Below are 12,659 nucleotides of genomic sequence, written 5' to 3' on the forward strand. Positions count from 1 at the left end.
TCTCAGCTTTTTTTTTATTCCAAAACAAAGTAAATCCCCACCAAACACAGCTCTTCTGACTTCCCGCTGGGTTCAGTCTCTCTTCCTCATGTTGGATAATCTCAGTCTGTGCAGCTTCCTGAGTTTCATCATCTGCATCACAACCTTTAGAATTAGACCCGCGCAGCTCATTCAGATGAAAACAGAAACATTACATTCACACAGAAACTGTTTTATTGGTTTCCAGTTCACAGCAGAAGGATCAAACATCTAAAACACACGAGGATTTCCCTTTTACAGACAAACTGGTTTCAACTTTTTAAACAACGACTTAAAAAAAAATAAAAATAAAAATGAATGACCTGAAGCTCTGGGCTCCAGGGAACATCCTGCAGGAATGTGATCACAGTAACAAAGGAGGGAAAAGAACATTCACCAACACAAAGTAACCAGATATTTATGCGTAAAACAGGTCGAGCAGCCACAGTACGAGCGACGGATTCAAGTCTGCGCAGCGTTAAGTAAAACATGTTTCTTTAGGTCACTGAAAAGCCTTTTGTGGTTTTCCTCTTTGCATCAGTAGTTCAAAAGAGCAGAGAAGGGAAAGTTTCAACTCTTCAGCTTAATAAAAACTAAAAACTCACTTTCATTTGGCTTAAAGATAAAGCTTTAACTTTTTTATCCTTCACTGGTGCAACTTAAAGAGGATTTCTACATCTGAAAGGTGAGCCTGAAAAATTAAACGTACAGACTGAAGTTAGTGGTTAAACTGGGAGTTTACTGGTCTTTATTTCAGGAGCTTGAAGCTTTTCTTTCCTCTTCGAGTCAATTCTAAACCATTATGTATTTTTAAAATGCGTAGAAGCATCATGATATTTCCCCTAAACCGGTTACAAATATTCAGTAGTGCTTTAACCTTCATCACTGACATCAGTAAAAAAATAAAACTTTTAAAAATTTGTAAACCTAAAACTTATTTCTGATCCAAAAGCTGGAAAACATGTTCAGGCAGGATTAAACAGCACAGAGTCGCCCCCCCCCGCCAACAGAAGGTTAAACCCAGCGGCGCTTCAGGCTCCACGGTCGGACCTCCTCACAGTGATGAAGGCACTTAGGACACAAAGCTCAAACAAGCGTGTCAAGAAAACACAGAAAGCGGAACGACCCAAACCCGAGCGACAAGCCGACGGCAGCAGCGCTGCTTTAGTACGGGGGAGGAGGGTTGTTCAGCTCCTGGTACTTTGGTGGGGCCGCGCTGAAGATGGTGGGCACGTTGAGCAGGACCACGGATCTGTTGGGGTGACGCATCTGGTGGATCATGATGGAGGACAGCATCATGCCGAGCAGCTGCAGGGAGACACAGAAGGAGAGTCACAGACTGGAATCAGCTCGGATCCATCAAACATGATGGAAACGATGTGCTCAGCGTCATCCCTGGAGCACCAGATTTAGCCTCGCTAAATGAGTTGCAGCCACAAGGAATTGTGGGAGGGATTCATCTCCTTTCTTTTAGAGGGATTAACGAAGTTGGATCCATCCATAGGACAGTCCAGTTTTTCCTGAGGAACAGACCAGCTGACAGCCGCTCACATCTAGAGATAATATCTCTGGAACATCTTTAGTCCGATTTAAAACTAAAAGACTTCAGATTTTACAGGGTCATCATTTGTAAACCCACCACTAGATTTTCTGAGATTATTTCCCATCATGCACCTGGTGGAAATGCTTCACAGCCGATAAGCAGCTTTCAGCCACAGCTGCACGTTTAGGTGCAGATGAAGCATCGTAGAGACATTCGTGCCGTTAGCTGCTCCTCCTTTTCTACGGTCCAACTGCACCGCACGTTTTTTTTTTTGTTTTGTTTTTAGCCTCGTCGCCACGGTTACTCTCAGCCACAGCTTCCCCTGCTTCCTGTTTGGAAGCGACAACAGCGCAGGTGTTGGATGAAAACGCAGAACATCGCTCCAGATCAGCTGATGGACACTCAAGACGTAAAGTTTGTCCCCTGTGGGCGACCGTAGAAAAACGTCTGAGGAGCAGCAGCACAAAGCTGATGGGTTAATGTTTCATTTCTGCCAAGAGGTTGTTGTTTTCTTTGAATCAGATTACAGCCAACCCTCTGATGGGCCTTTGATCAGGTCACTACCTTTAAATATGGAGGACACTGAGAAGAAAAACACCGCTACGCTTGAATTAATGATGAATACTCACCGCCAACGCAGCGAGAAAGAAGACGACCCCAATCAAGATGTCAGCTCCCAGGTGGACGTAGCGCATGATGATGGGGAAGCAGGGCTGCAGCGGAATGAGAGACAACCATCAGAATCTGTCATCAACTCGTTCTGTCCTCATGTCACTGAAGTCTAAGCTGGTTTACTGACCTTGCTGTAGATGGACTTGGAGTTGCGGCGGTAGAGGTCCTGAAAGAGGCGTACAGATAAAAACATGAGCGACTCGACGTGACCGGACCAACAGACAGAGTCTGAGCGCAGATACTCACGGTGAGGCGGACCATCCTGCACTCGTAGTCCTCCACCGGTGTGCACTGGCAGGAGTCGGGGATGTTGTCCTCCCAGTCTGTGTAGCTGAACAGCCCACAGCAGTGCAGCTAAAACCACAGAAGAAGAAGGTTGAGTTTCCCCGATCGATGCTCTGACTGCAGCTCGGTTTGTCCCACTTTCATTTCTTTGGCATTTTCATGTGCAGGTATATTTACTTTTTGCATAAAGGACAGAAATGTAAACGCTCGATGTGAAAATAAATATATTTATGGAAATAAAGAAGGAGGGGGGGACATAAATGGAGGGATAACAGAATAAATACATAATTAAATGACAAACAGTTACTTTAACCGATACAAATCCATTAAAAATAAAACATATTTCAGAAACTTTAAGTAGTTTTTGGGGGCGGCAGCAGGAGGTCCGTGCACGCAGAGGTCCGTGCACGCAGACCGAAGCAGCACAGCTATCGTGAGAAATAAAGCAGCCGAGTGGGTCGCTGACAGGAGGATGTGGCTGATTCACAGACGTCACGGGGAAGATTTTAAAGTTCAGTTCAAGTGAAACTTCTAAGTAGAACAGAAGGTGGTTTAAACTGCACCTGAACTCGTTTCAAACCCTCAAATTTTAGTGTTGACTTTTAGAGCCCTGCACGGGCAGACCCCCAGTTATGTCTGATCTGCTGTGTCCCTACAGCTCCGGCCGCTCCCTTCGGTCCTCAGGCCAGAACCTCCTCATGGTCCCAAGGACTTCCTTTAAAACCAGAGACTTGTCTTTCCAGGCTTTGGCTCCTAAAATATGGAACAAGCTGCCTGTGTCCCTTCGTGAGGCGGAGTCTGTGGATTCTTTTAAGAAGCAGCTGCAGACATTCTTTTTTAGACAGGCTTTTAGTTGATTGGCCCGATGTCACTTTTTGTATCCACATATGAACTTGTTTTCTCTTTGTAATTTTGTTTTACTGTGTAAAGCACTTTGTGATTTTTATCCTATGAAAGGTGCTATATAAATAAAAGTTCTTCTTCTCATGTTTTAAGCTGCTACTGGAAACAGGATCTTATGCATTTCTGCTGTAAACTGGTAATGTAACAGGAGAACATGAAGAAAAGAATAGTTCAATTAAAATAAGTAAATGAAGGAACCGGATGTTTGATCCGTTTCTCTGCTCGTTTCACTTTTAGAGGCAGCAGATTAAACACGGACATCAAAGTGCCCGACTTCCCTCTAAAAACAGGAAGTTTTTAGTTTAGGAAGTTTTAAGTGATTTGATTTAAAAACAGGAAGTGAACCAACATAAGAACGACTTTTATACACCATAGATGTGCGTCTCCACCCGTCTGCCAATCAGACGGGCCGAGCCTCACCTGCCAAACCTCTGAGGAACTCTGGAATAAATTTAAGCTGAACCGTATGTCTGTGTGTGTGTGTGTGTGTGTGTGTGAGATATACTGCCGTCTTTGTGAGGACGCGTTCAGCGTGAGTCAGACTGACACATGTTGGTTTTGTTTTTGCTCAAACTTCCCTCTTTTCTTCATCCTCTGAGACTTTATGTCACGACTCTGAGTCGGTATTTCAAGCTTCTTTTTTTTTTTTTTTTTTCCCCTGACAGAAAACTGAGATGTAACTTTTGTCTTCCAGGTTCTCGCCGCAAGTAAAACTAAAGAGAAGAAGCCAGAAGATCTCACCGAAAGCTGCATGCTGTCGGCCATCTCCTGCACCTCATCCGAGGCTTTGTCCAGAGGAAGAAGCTGACGGAACTTCTCCTCCAACACACCTTCCAGCTGCAAACAAGCAAAACGCAGAAAAACATCTTTCATTTCAGGAATTCCTGGTTTACACCAAGAATTTAAGGTGAAAAATGCTCCAAAACTAAGATGTATTCAGTTGTTATTTATTTTAGTCACATGGTTTTTTGCAACATTTGTAACAATTTTCTGAATTAAAAAGATAAACCAGAACAACAAAAATGATTTAATGGAAAATACACTCAAATTGGACTCAACTAAAAAATGAATTAACATGTGATTGTTTATCAACATTAAAAACTAATTTGGTTCCTTTATTAGTGATTCTAAGATGTAAGATCTAAGATGAATCCCATTTGGATGAAGTCATTCCTGCCGTTTCAAATGAAACTCTGAAGGAGAAGCAGATTCACTTCAATGCGTCATATTCTGCAGAAGTCTTCACTTCCTCATTGCAAAAGATCAAAACCTAAAGTGTTATTAAAGTGCAAATATCCGATGAGCCGGGTCCATAAAGCAGATTTATTAGTCCAGCTTTCATCGGACCGCTCAGAACAACTGAATCCGTTTCATGTTCAGCTTTTTTAGCGTCTTTTCCACTCATCTATAAATCTGCTCCCTTTCCCTCAGCAGGGCAGCGGGACTGTTACCTGTGGACGGGCGATGGCAGCTGGGATTCCGGCTCGGAGCATCATCAAACTTCCGATGACCATACACACCAGGAACTAGATAAAAAGAAGAACATTCTTGAGCTGACATGTCGGGGGGGTTTCTGGACTTTCAATCCTCACCACCTCAGTTCCTGCTTTTTACTTTCAACATCTCCCAAAAAGTAGATTCTGACTGACATTTATACACATGACATGGACTTAAAGTTCCTGTTTTCCTGAAGCTAATTTCCCCAAACAGCTGATGATTAATCAGCGCTTCTCCCCTCAGACGTCACAAAGTGTAAAAAACGAGCAAGTTTCAGTCTGCTCGGTCACTGTCGGCTCGCTTTTTGTGGCCAGCTTATCTCGCCTGCGTTTCCTGCAGCGTGTTTGGCTGAAGAAGCCCGATAACTCGGGGATTGCTTCAGCGTTGTACAGTGAATAGAGATATTTAGTGTGAGCTGCAGCCGACACACCACACATGAACTTCACCTGGAAATCTACTGTAAGAACACTCAGGAACTCTGACCGCTGTGTGATGAGACATCCCAGAACTTTCACTGGAAGCCGATGCCTCCGATGTGTCAACTCACCACAATCAGAGACACTTTGCTCTCTTTGTGAGCCCCGTATGCTCCCAGGATGGCAATCACCATGGTGGCGGAACCCAAGACGTAGAGCCCAATGAGGCCAGTGGTGCGGCCCTCCAGCTGCAGGAACACCAAGTTGAAGGCAGGTTACCATTTTTGGCCGTCAGAGGCCAACTGTGGGATTTCTGTGTTTAAACAAGAGTGTGTGCTCACGTTTCCTCCTCCCTCAGCATTGGTGACGATCTGAGACAGCAGAGCGAGGCCGATGATGACTCCGCCCACAATCTGGAACAAAAACAGAACAGTGCGATTAGATCCAGGCTGACGATGCTCACAAGAAGAGGTTGTAAAGTCCCCGTTTTCTGCCAGGAGAAAGTGTGCAGAAGCAGGTTCTTTAAAGGTTTCTCCAACTTTGTCTCGTTTTACTAAGCCAGAAGCTTCTGTTCACCTAAACAGTCACCACTTATTGTTCAACCTCACACCTGCAGTTCATCAAATCAAATTTATTTGTATAGCACATTTCATGTACAAACAGTTCAAAGTGCTTTACATAAAATAAAAGCACTGCAGCAGGGAGTGCAAGAAGCATTAAAAATACATAAAAGAATATAAAGAGACACAAATAAAATAATTTAAATGAATTTAAAAACAGGCAACAGTCTAGATAAGTTCAAAGATATTTCATGCATAGACACATGAGAAAAGAAATGTTTTTAACCTGGATTTAAAAATGTCTACATTTGGTGAAAGTTTAATCTCCACTGGCAGTTTGTTCCACTTGTTTGCAGCATAACAGCTAAATGCTGCTTCTCCATGTTTAGTCTGGACTCTGGACTGGACCAGCTGACCTGAGTCCTTGGATCTAAGAGCTCTGCTGGTTTATATTCTCTGAACATATCACAGATGTATTTTGGGCCTAAACCGTTCTGGGATTTGTAAACCATCAGCAGGCTTTTAAAATCTATTCTGTGACTGACTGGAAGCCAGAGTAAAGATTTTAACACTGGTGTGATGTGTTCAGATCTCTTAGTCCGGGTTAAAACTCTAGCAGCAGCGTTCTGGATGAGCTGCAGATGTTTAATGCTCTTTTTGGGAAGTCCAGTTAAAAGAGCATTACAGTAATGGAGTCTACTGGAGAGGAAACCTTTAATTCTGCTGATGTTTCTGAGATGGTAAAAAGCTGCCTTGGTGACAGCTTTGATGTGGCTGCTGAAAGTCAGATCTGAGTCTATCAACACTCCGAGGTTACCAACTTGGTCAGTGATTGTAAGGTCCCGAGTCTCAAGATATTTACCAACGCTGACCCTCTTCTCTTTGCTACCAAACAGAATGATCTCAGTTTTGTCTTCATTTAATTGTAGAAAATTCTCTCTCATCCAGGTGTTTACTTCCTCCAGACACTGACACAGAACGTCAGCTGGGCTGCAGTCGTCCGGTGACAGAGACACATAAAGTTGTGTATCGTCTGCATAACTGTGATAATTGATGTTAAAATTCTGCAATATCTGACCCAAAGGGAGCATATACAAGTTAAACAGAAGAGGTCCAAGAATTGACCCCTGGGGGACTCCACAAGTCATGGCCACTCGCTCAGATTCATAGCTGCCAATAGTAACAAAATAACTCCGGCCTTCTAAGTAGGACCTGAACCAGTTAAGGACTGCTCCAGAAAGTCCAACCCAGTTTTCCAGCCTGTGCAACAGGATTCTGTGATCTACAGTATCAAACGCAGCGCTGAGGTCCAACAGAACCAGGACTGAAACATTACCAGAATCAGTATTCAACCTAATGTCGTTTAACACTTTGACCAAAGCTGTTTCAGTGCTGTGATGACGTCTGAAGCCTGATTGAAAGTTATCAAGACTTCCACTTTCCTTCAGAAAGTCGTTGAGCTGGTTAAATACAACTTTCTCAATAATCTTGGATATAAAAGAGAGATTAGAGACAGGTCTGTAGTTGTTCATCATAGAGGCGTCTAGAGTTCTCTTCTTTAGGAGTGGCTTAATGGCAGCTGTCTTTAGTGACTTGGGAAAAATGCCTGATGCCAGTGAGCTGTTAACTATTCGTAGGAGATCTCTTTCTACTGAGGTAAAAACTGTTTTTAAAAAGTCGGATGGTATTATGTCCAGAGAACAAGTTGTTGATTTCAGCTGCCGAACTGTTTCCTCTAGGATTTTTAAATTAACAATATTAAATTGTGACATAACGTCAGAGTTATTTCTAGGTTTTAGACACAGATTAGTTTTCTTGTTTGTCTGTGTTGCGTGAATGTTTTGTCTAATTGTTTTGATTTTTTGGCTAAGAAAGTTGGCAAATTCGTTGCATTTCTCAGTGGAGAGGAGGTCTGGGTTTGACTGTTTAGGAGGATTTGTGAGTTTTTCAACCATAGCAAACAGAGTTCGAGAATTGTTGACATTCTTATTAATCATTTCAGATAAATGCAGCTGTCTGGCCTTGCACAGCTCATTGTTATAACTACGCAGGCTTTCTTTGTACAGCTCATAGTGAATCTGAAGCTTTGTTTTCCTCCATTTACGTTCAGCTCTCCTGCATTCTCTTTTCAGGTTTTTGACCGTAGTGGTGTTTCTTCATGGGGTTTTCTGTTTGATCAAGGTGCTCTTGATTCTTATCGGTGCAACAGCTTCCATTACATTCAAAATTTGCAAGTTAAAATGATCCAGCATTCCTTCAACCGACTCTGCGCTCATTGTTGGTAAGATAGCTGTGGCCTCCCTAAACTGAGCGCTTGTTTTCTCATTGATGTACCTCTTCTTAACTGAGAAGCTGGTTGTTTGAACATTCGGAGTAATATGCAAATCAAATAAAATACAAAAATGGTCAGACAAGGCTAAATCAATAACCACAACAGAAGAAATATCAACACCTTTAGAAATGACCAGGTCCAGAATGTGACCTCGAAGGTGGGTAGGTTCTGTTACATGTTGCCACAAACCAAACACGTCCAGCACAGAAGAAAATTCTTTGGCAGTACCATCCGTCATATTATCCATGTGAATGTTAAAATCCCCGGTCAAGATAAAATGGTTAAAATCAGTCGAAATAACAGACAATAATTCAGAAAAATCATCAATAAAACTTGCACAGTATCCTGGAGATCTGTAAATGATTAAGAACAGGATTTTAGGAACACCCTTTAAAATAAAACTCAGATATTCAAAAGAAGTGAAATCACCAAATGAGATCTCTTTACACTGGAATGTGTCTTTAAATAAGGCAGCCCCCCCACCTTTCCTCCCATTTATCCATAAAACTAAAGTTTGGGGGGGCTGCTTCATTAAGAACAGTAGCACTTGTGCTCTCTGTTAACCATGTTTCTGTCAGAAAAAGAAAATCTAAATTGTGTGAAATTATGAAGTCATTAACTAACAGTGACTTATTGGACAGAGATCTAATATTAAGTAAGGCTAGCTTTGTGGAGTTTACACTGGTCTCTGTTGTATTCTGAGTTGTATGTGGTACCGTTAACAGATTAGATAGATTCACCCAGCAGGTTGACTGTTTTCGATTCCTTCTTTTACTAACTAAAACAGGAATCCTATTGGGTCCCAGCTTGTTCTCAGAACAGCTGTCAGTAGTCGGACTACTATAGCAGGGACCCTGAACGCATCATGGCATGGTATCTTTGTTTTGAACAGTACTATCTTTGTTTTTCATGCTTTCATTCAGAATCAGAAATGTAAAAATACAACATTTACTGTGACGTGCTGTAAAAACTAAAGAAAATGCAGAATGAGATCTTCACATCGGAGGGCTGCGATTCATCTTGTACGTCAACAGAGGCGTTTATTAAAAAGTTGCTCAACAGGAAATGGGGCAGAGTGAGAAAGAGGGGAAGGACATGCAGCAAAGGGCCCCAGGACTTGAACCGGAGTCCCTGTATGTGGGACACCAGCCCAACACACCGAGCTAACCGGCGACCCGGGAAGTAATTCTCTCTCTCTTTTTTTTTTTTTTTTCCTCAGTGATATAAAGAGGCTGCAAATAATTCAGAGTAATGAGTATTTCACATCTTCAAGAAAGCTGAAATGTGTAAATGGAAAAAAAACTAAATCCATTTTAATTCAACCACAAAACAGGAAAATGCTGGGGGAAGAAGAAAGCTTATGAAACTGGCTTTAACGGATGTTATTCATACATATATTTACTTTATTTTGTACTCTATTTTTATTCTATATGTATATATTTTTAATCTTATTTTGTATTTTAATCTTGCTTATATATTTTATTTGATATTCTACCATTCCAATTTAGGAATATTTCATTTTACTTTCTATTAATGTTACTTTGCTACCTAATTTATATTTTATAGTTTGTATTTTGTGGACGGCGGTCAAAGGTCATTTCACTGCATGTTGTGCCGTGTATAACTATGCATGTGACAAATAAAACTTTGAATCTTCAGATTGTATTAAAAGCAGCGATGTGAGCAAAGATGTGAGAATCTTCACATCTATGACGAAAAAACATTTTCCTGAGCAACTCAAAAAACAAAACAAAAAAAAAAACAAAACAAAACAAAACAAAAAAAAACGATGCATTTCCTTTTGACCCACTAATAGACCAATTCTGTAACGTTCATTATGACACTGTTTACTGTGACTGAAAACCAGAGAAACCCGTTTGTGTGGTTTGTTTCATAAAGTGAATCTTGGGGGCAGCTTTCAGGTATGCAGGGCCTGAGCTGCAGGTAACCTGAGCCCAGATAAAAGCAACATGAAATCAAACCAACTTCCAAGTTATTGTGAAAGAAAACCATGAACAAAGGAGCTGCTTCCTCCTAAATTTGACTGGATTTCTACCTTCAGACCAACTTTAAAGCACACAAACTGAACTGAAACCAAACCAAAGTGGACAGATTCTTATCCGCTTATCAAGCGCAACTTGCCCCTACATTGCAGGACATGAAACTTTCATCATTTCCTTGTTTGACACTGTGATAAAACTTTTATACATTTTTAAATATGTAACCATAATCTGGATAAAACAATGCATGACTATACAAATGTGTCAACTTTCAAACCTGACAATCTATCACTTATACATGTTCAGTCCACAAATATATTATTTAAAAATATTTAAACTGTCAAATGCATAACACGGCAGTTTAAAGCTGAAAAAGTTGAGCCAAAACAAATAGAAACCTATGAATTACCAGAAAATATATCTGCTATTACAGTAAAAAACATAGAAATCAGAAGTGAAAACAGACAATAATTACAGATTTTTAAGCTGAATTCACCTAACAAACTGTCATATTAACATGTTTTTAAAAGCGAACAAATGTGAAATGTAGATAAAACCACTGGGTTTTCTTTTTTTGGTCCGTTTTGTTAAAAGTTAGAAATAGTTTCAGATTTTCTTCATCAAAAACCAACAAAGATGCGAGAAACAACCCCCTTCTGACCAGTGTTTGAGGTAAAATTAAATCTGTGAAATGATAAGTCAAACCTTATTACAGGTCTGGCTGACTCCCACCTGAACTACGCACTTTGAATTTCCAAACAGGTCGAGATCAAAGCGGCCATCTTTGACGGCTTTTAACGGGTATTAACGGCGCTGACTTACCGCGAAGAAGATGTTGAACACTGTGAAAATGCGCTTGAGGCAACAGTTGATCTGAGCCATGTTTGCAACTGGAGAAACAAACGCAAAAAAAACAGCTAAACTTCAAAAACGTGCAGCGTCTACACACCACAACAAATGCGAAACAAAAGTGACACCAGGAGGAGAGGTGAACCGGCTTTAAGAGCGGAGGAGCCCGGCGGGCGGAGCTTCCGGCGGGCGGAGCTTCCGGCAAACGCCTGTAATTTACCGTCAAAGTATGGAGACTTCCGGCGGCTGCCTATGGGGTAAGTGGGGGCCTCATTCCGGGAAGGGGAGTGGAAAATTCCCGGTGTTGTTAGCGTTGAGAGACTGGGAAGGCTGCACTGAGAGGTGAACAGAGCAGTGTTCTGTCCTGACATGAATCTTGGCAGCAACAACATTAGGAAATCCACAAAAGGAAATTATTGGTAGGCTAATACTACTTTTAGATTAAAATGTATATCTTACTGGAATACAATTATTCACAGAGGTGAATAATTCTCTTTTTTTGGTACTTTATACTTCCTGTCCACCACATTTCAAAGCCATTTTGAAAGGAGACCTGTTGCATTATAAAGTAACACTAGAGTTTGGCTATTTTTTTTGTTGCTCTTTGGCTCCCTTTATAATTGTGTGTACCACCACTGTTAGAAAAACTCATTTCTGCATTTTTTTCTCATGCTGAAGAGGCCACACAGACGCAAGCAAATGCAACCAGAAACAATGTCGAGCGACTGCAAAGCAGCACGGTGTGGTTTGTGGCTGGAAACAAAGTGGCGAACTGCGGTATCTCCCCATGTGAGCAGCCATGGGCAGCTTCTGTGTCTGAGTCGGTGTACATCAAAACAAACTTTTACGCTGTTGCTCTAACAATAACAATGATCTACTTGAGAAAAGATCTCTCTTTGAAATCCTTCCAAACAGACAGAAACACACCCTCTTTCAGCTGTCAGGGTTTACTTTACCGGGTCCTTACCAGGACGTATAATTGTAAATACATTGTCATCTATGCCAAAGTCCACCCCATGATCCAACAGCTTGTAGAAGCACCTTTAGCAGCAACATAATTCTGTATGACGTTTATCAGTTTCTGAGATCATGTGGAGGAATTCTGTCCGACTCCTCTTTACAATGCTCATTGAGATGTGAAGTCATTCACTGACACACGTCCAAACCACAGCAGCATTTCAGTCAGGTTGATGGCTGACCTTTGACCGGGCTGTCGCTGCAACTGTTTTTTTATTTGCTGTGAATCATTGTCCTGATGCATGATCCAATTTTTTAATTTTTTTTTTTTAATTTGTTTATTAGGACATTATCAGTAGACCCAAAATCAATCTCACAGGAGAAGGAATTACCATATATCCATTTTTTTTATACACACACAAAACAAAAACAAAAGAAAAGGAACCCCATCCACCCTCCCCTCCCCCATTGGTCTATACTTATAATTTTTCCCAAGCAAACCTAAGCATTTTATAGTCTATATAGTCTATATAATGTGCTCTAATCTATGGCTAGTACTTTACAAGTCTACCTAAAAAATAAAAAAATAAATAAATTACGGGTTGGAAACTAAAGATACTTTGTCAA

At 41.2% G+C, this 12,659-nt stretch overlaps 1 protein-coding gene across 1 annotated transcript; it reads right to left on the reverse strand.

Annotated features, from left to right (window-relative positions):
- Window positions 1-195: 195 nt before the first annotated feature.
- LOC142385614 (tetraspanin-8-like) lies at window positions 196-11,242 on the reverse strand. Its single transcript, XM_075472294.1, has 9 exons — window positions 11,049-11,242; window positions 5,676-5,747; window positions 5,466-5,582; window positions 4,873-4,947; window positions 4,163-4,258; window positions 2,480-2,587; window positions 2,361-2,399; window positions 2,191-2,274; window positions 196-1,326 (listed from the first exon to the last, which is right to left on the reverse strand). Exons 1-9 carry the CDS (start codon window positions 11,106-11,108, stop codon window positions 1,183-1,185), a joined length of 795 nt encoding a protein of 264 aa, XP_075328409.1. The 5' UTR covers window positions 11,109-11,242; the 3' UTR covers window positions 196-1,182.
- Between the last annotated feature and the right edge of the window lie 1,417 nt (window positions 11,243-12,659).

Source organism: Odontesthes bonariensis, chromosome 8 (assembly GCF_027942865.1).
Source record: "Odontesthes bonariensis isolate fOdoBon6 chromosome 8, fOdoBon6.hap1, whole genome shotgun sequence".
Taxonomy (NCBI): domain Eukaryota; kingdom Metazoa; phylum Chordata; class Actinopteri; order Atheriniformes; family Atherinopsidae; genus Odontesthes; species Odontesthes bonariensis.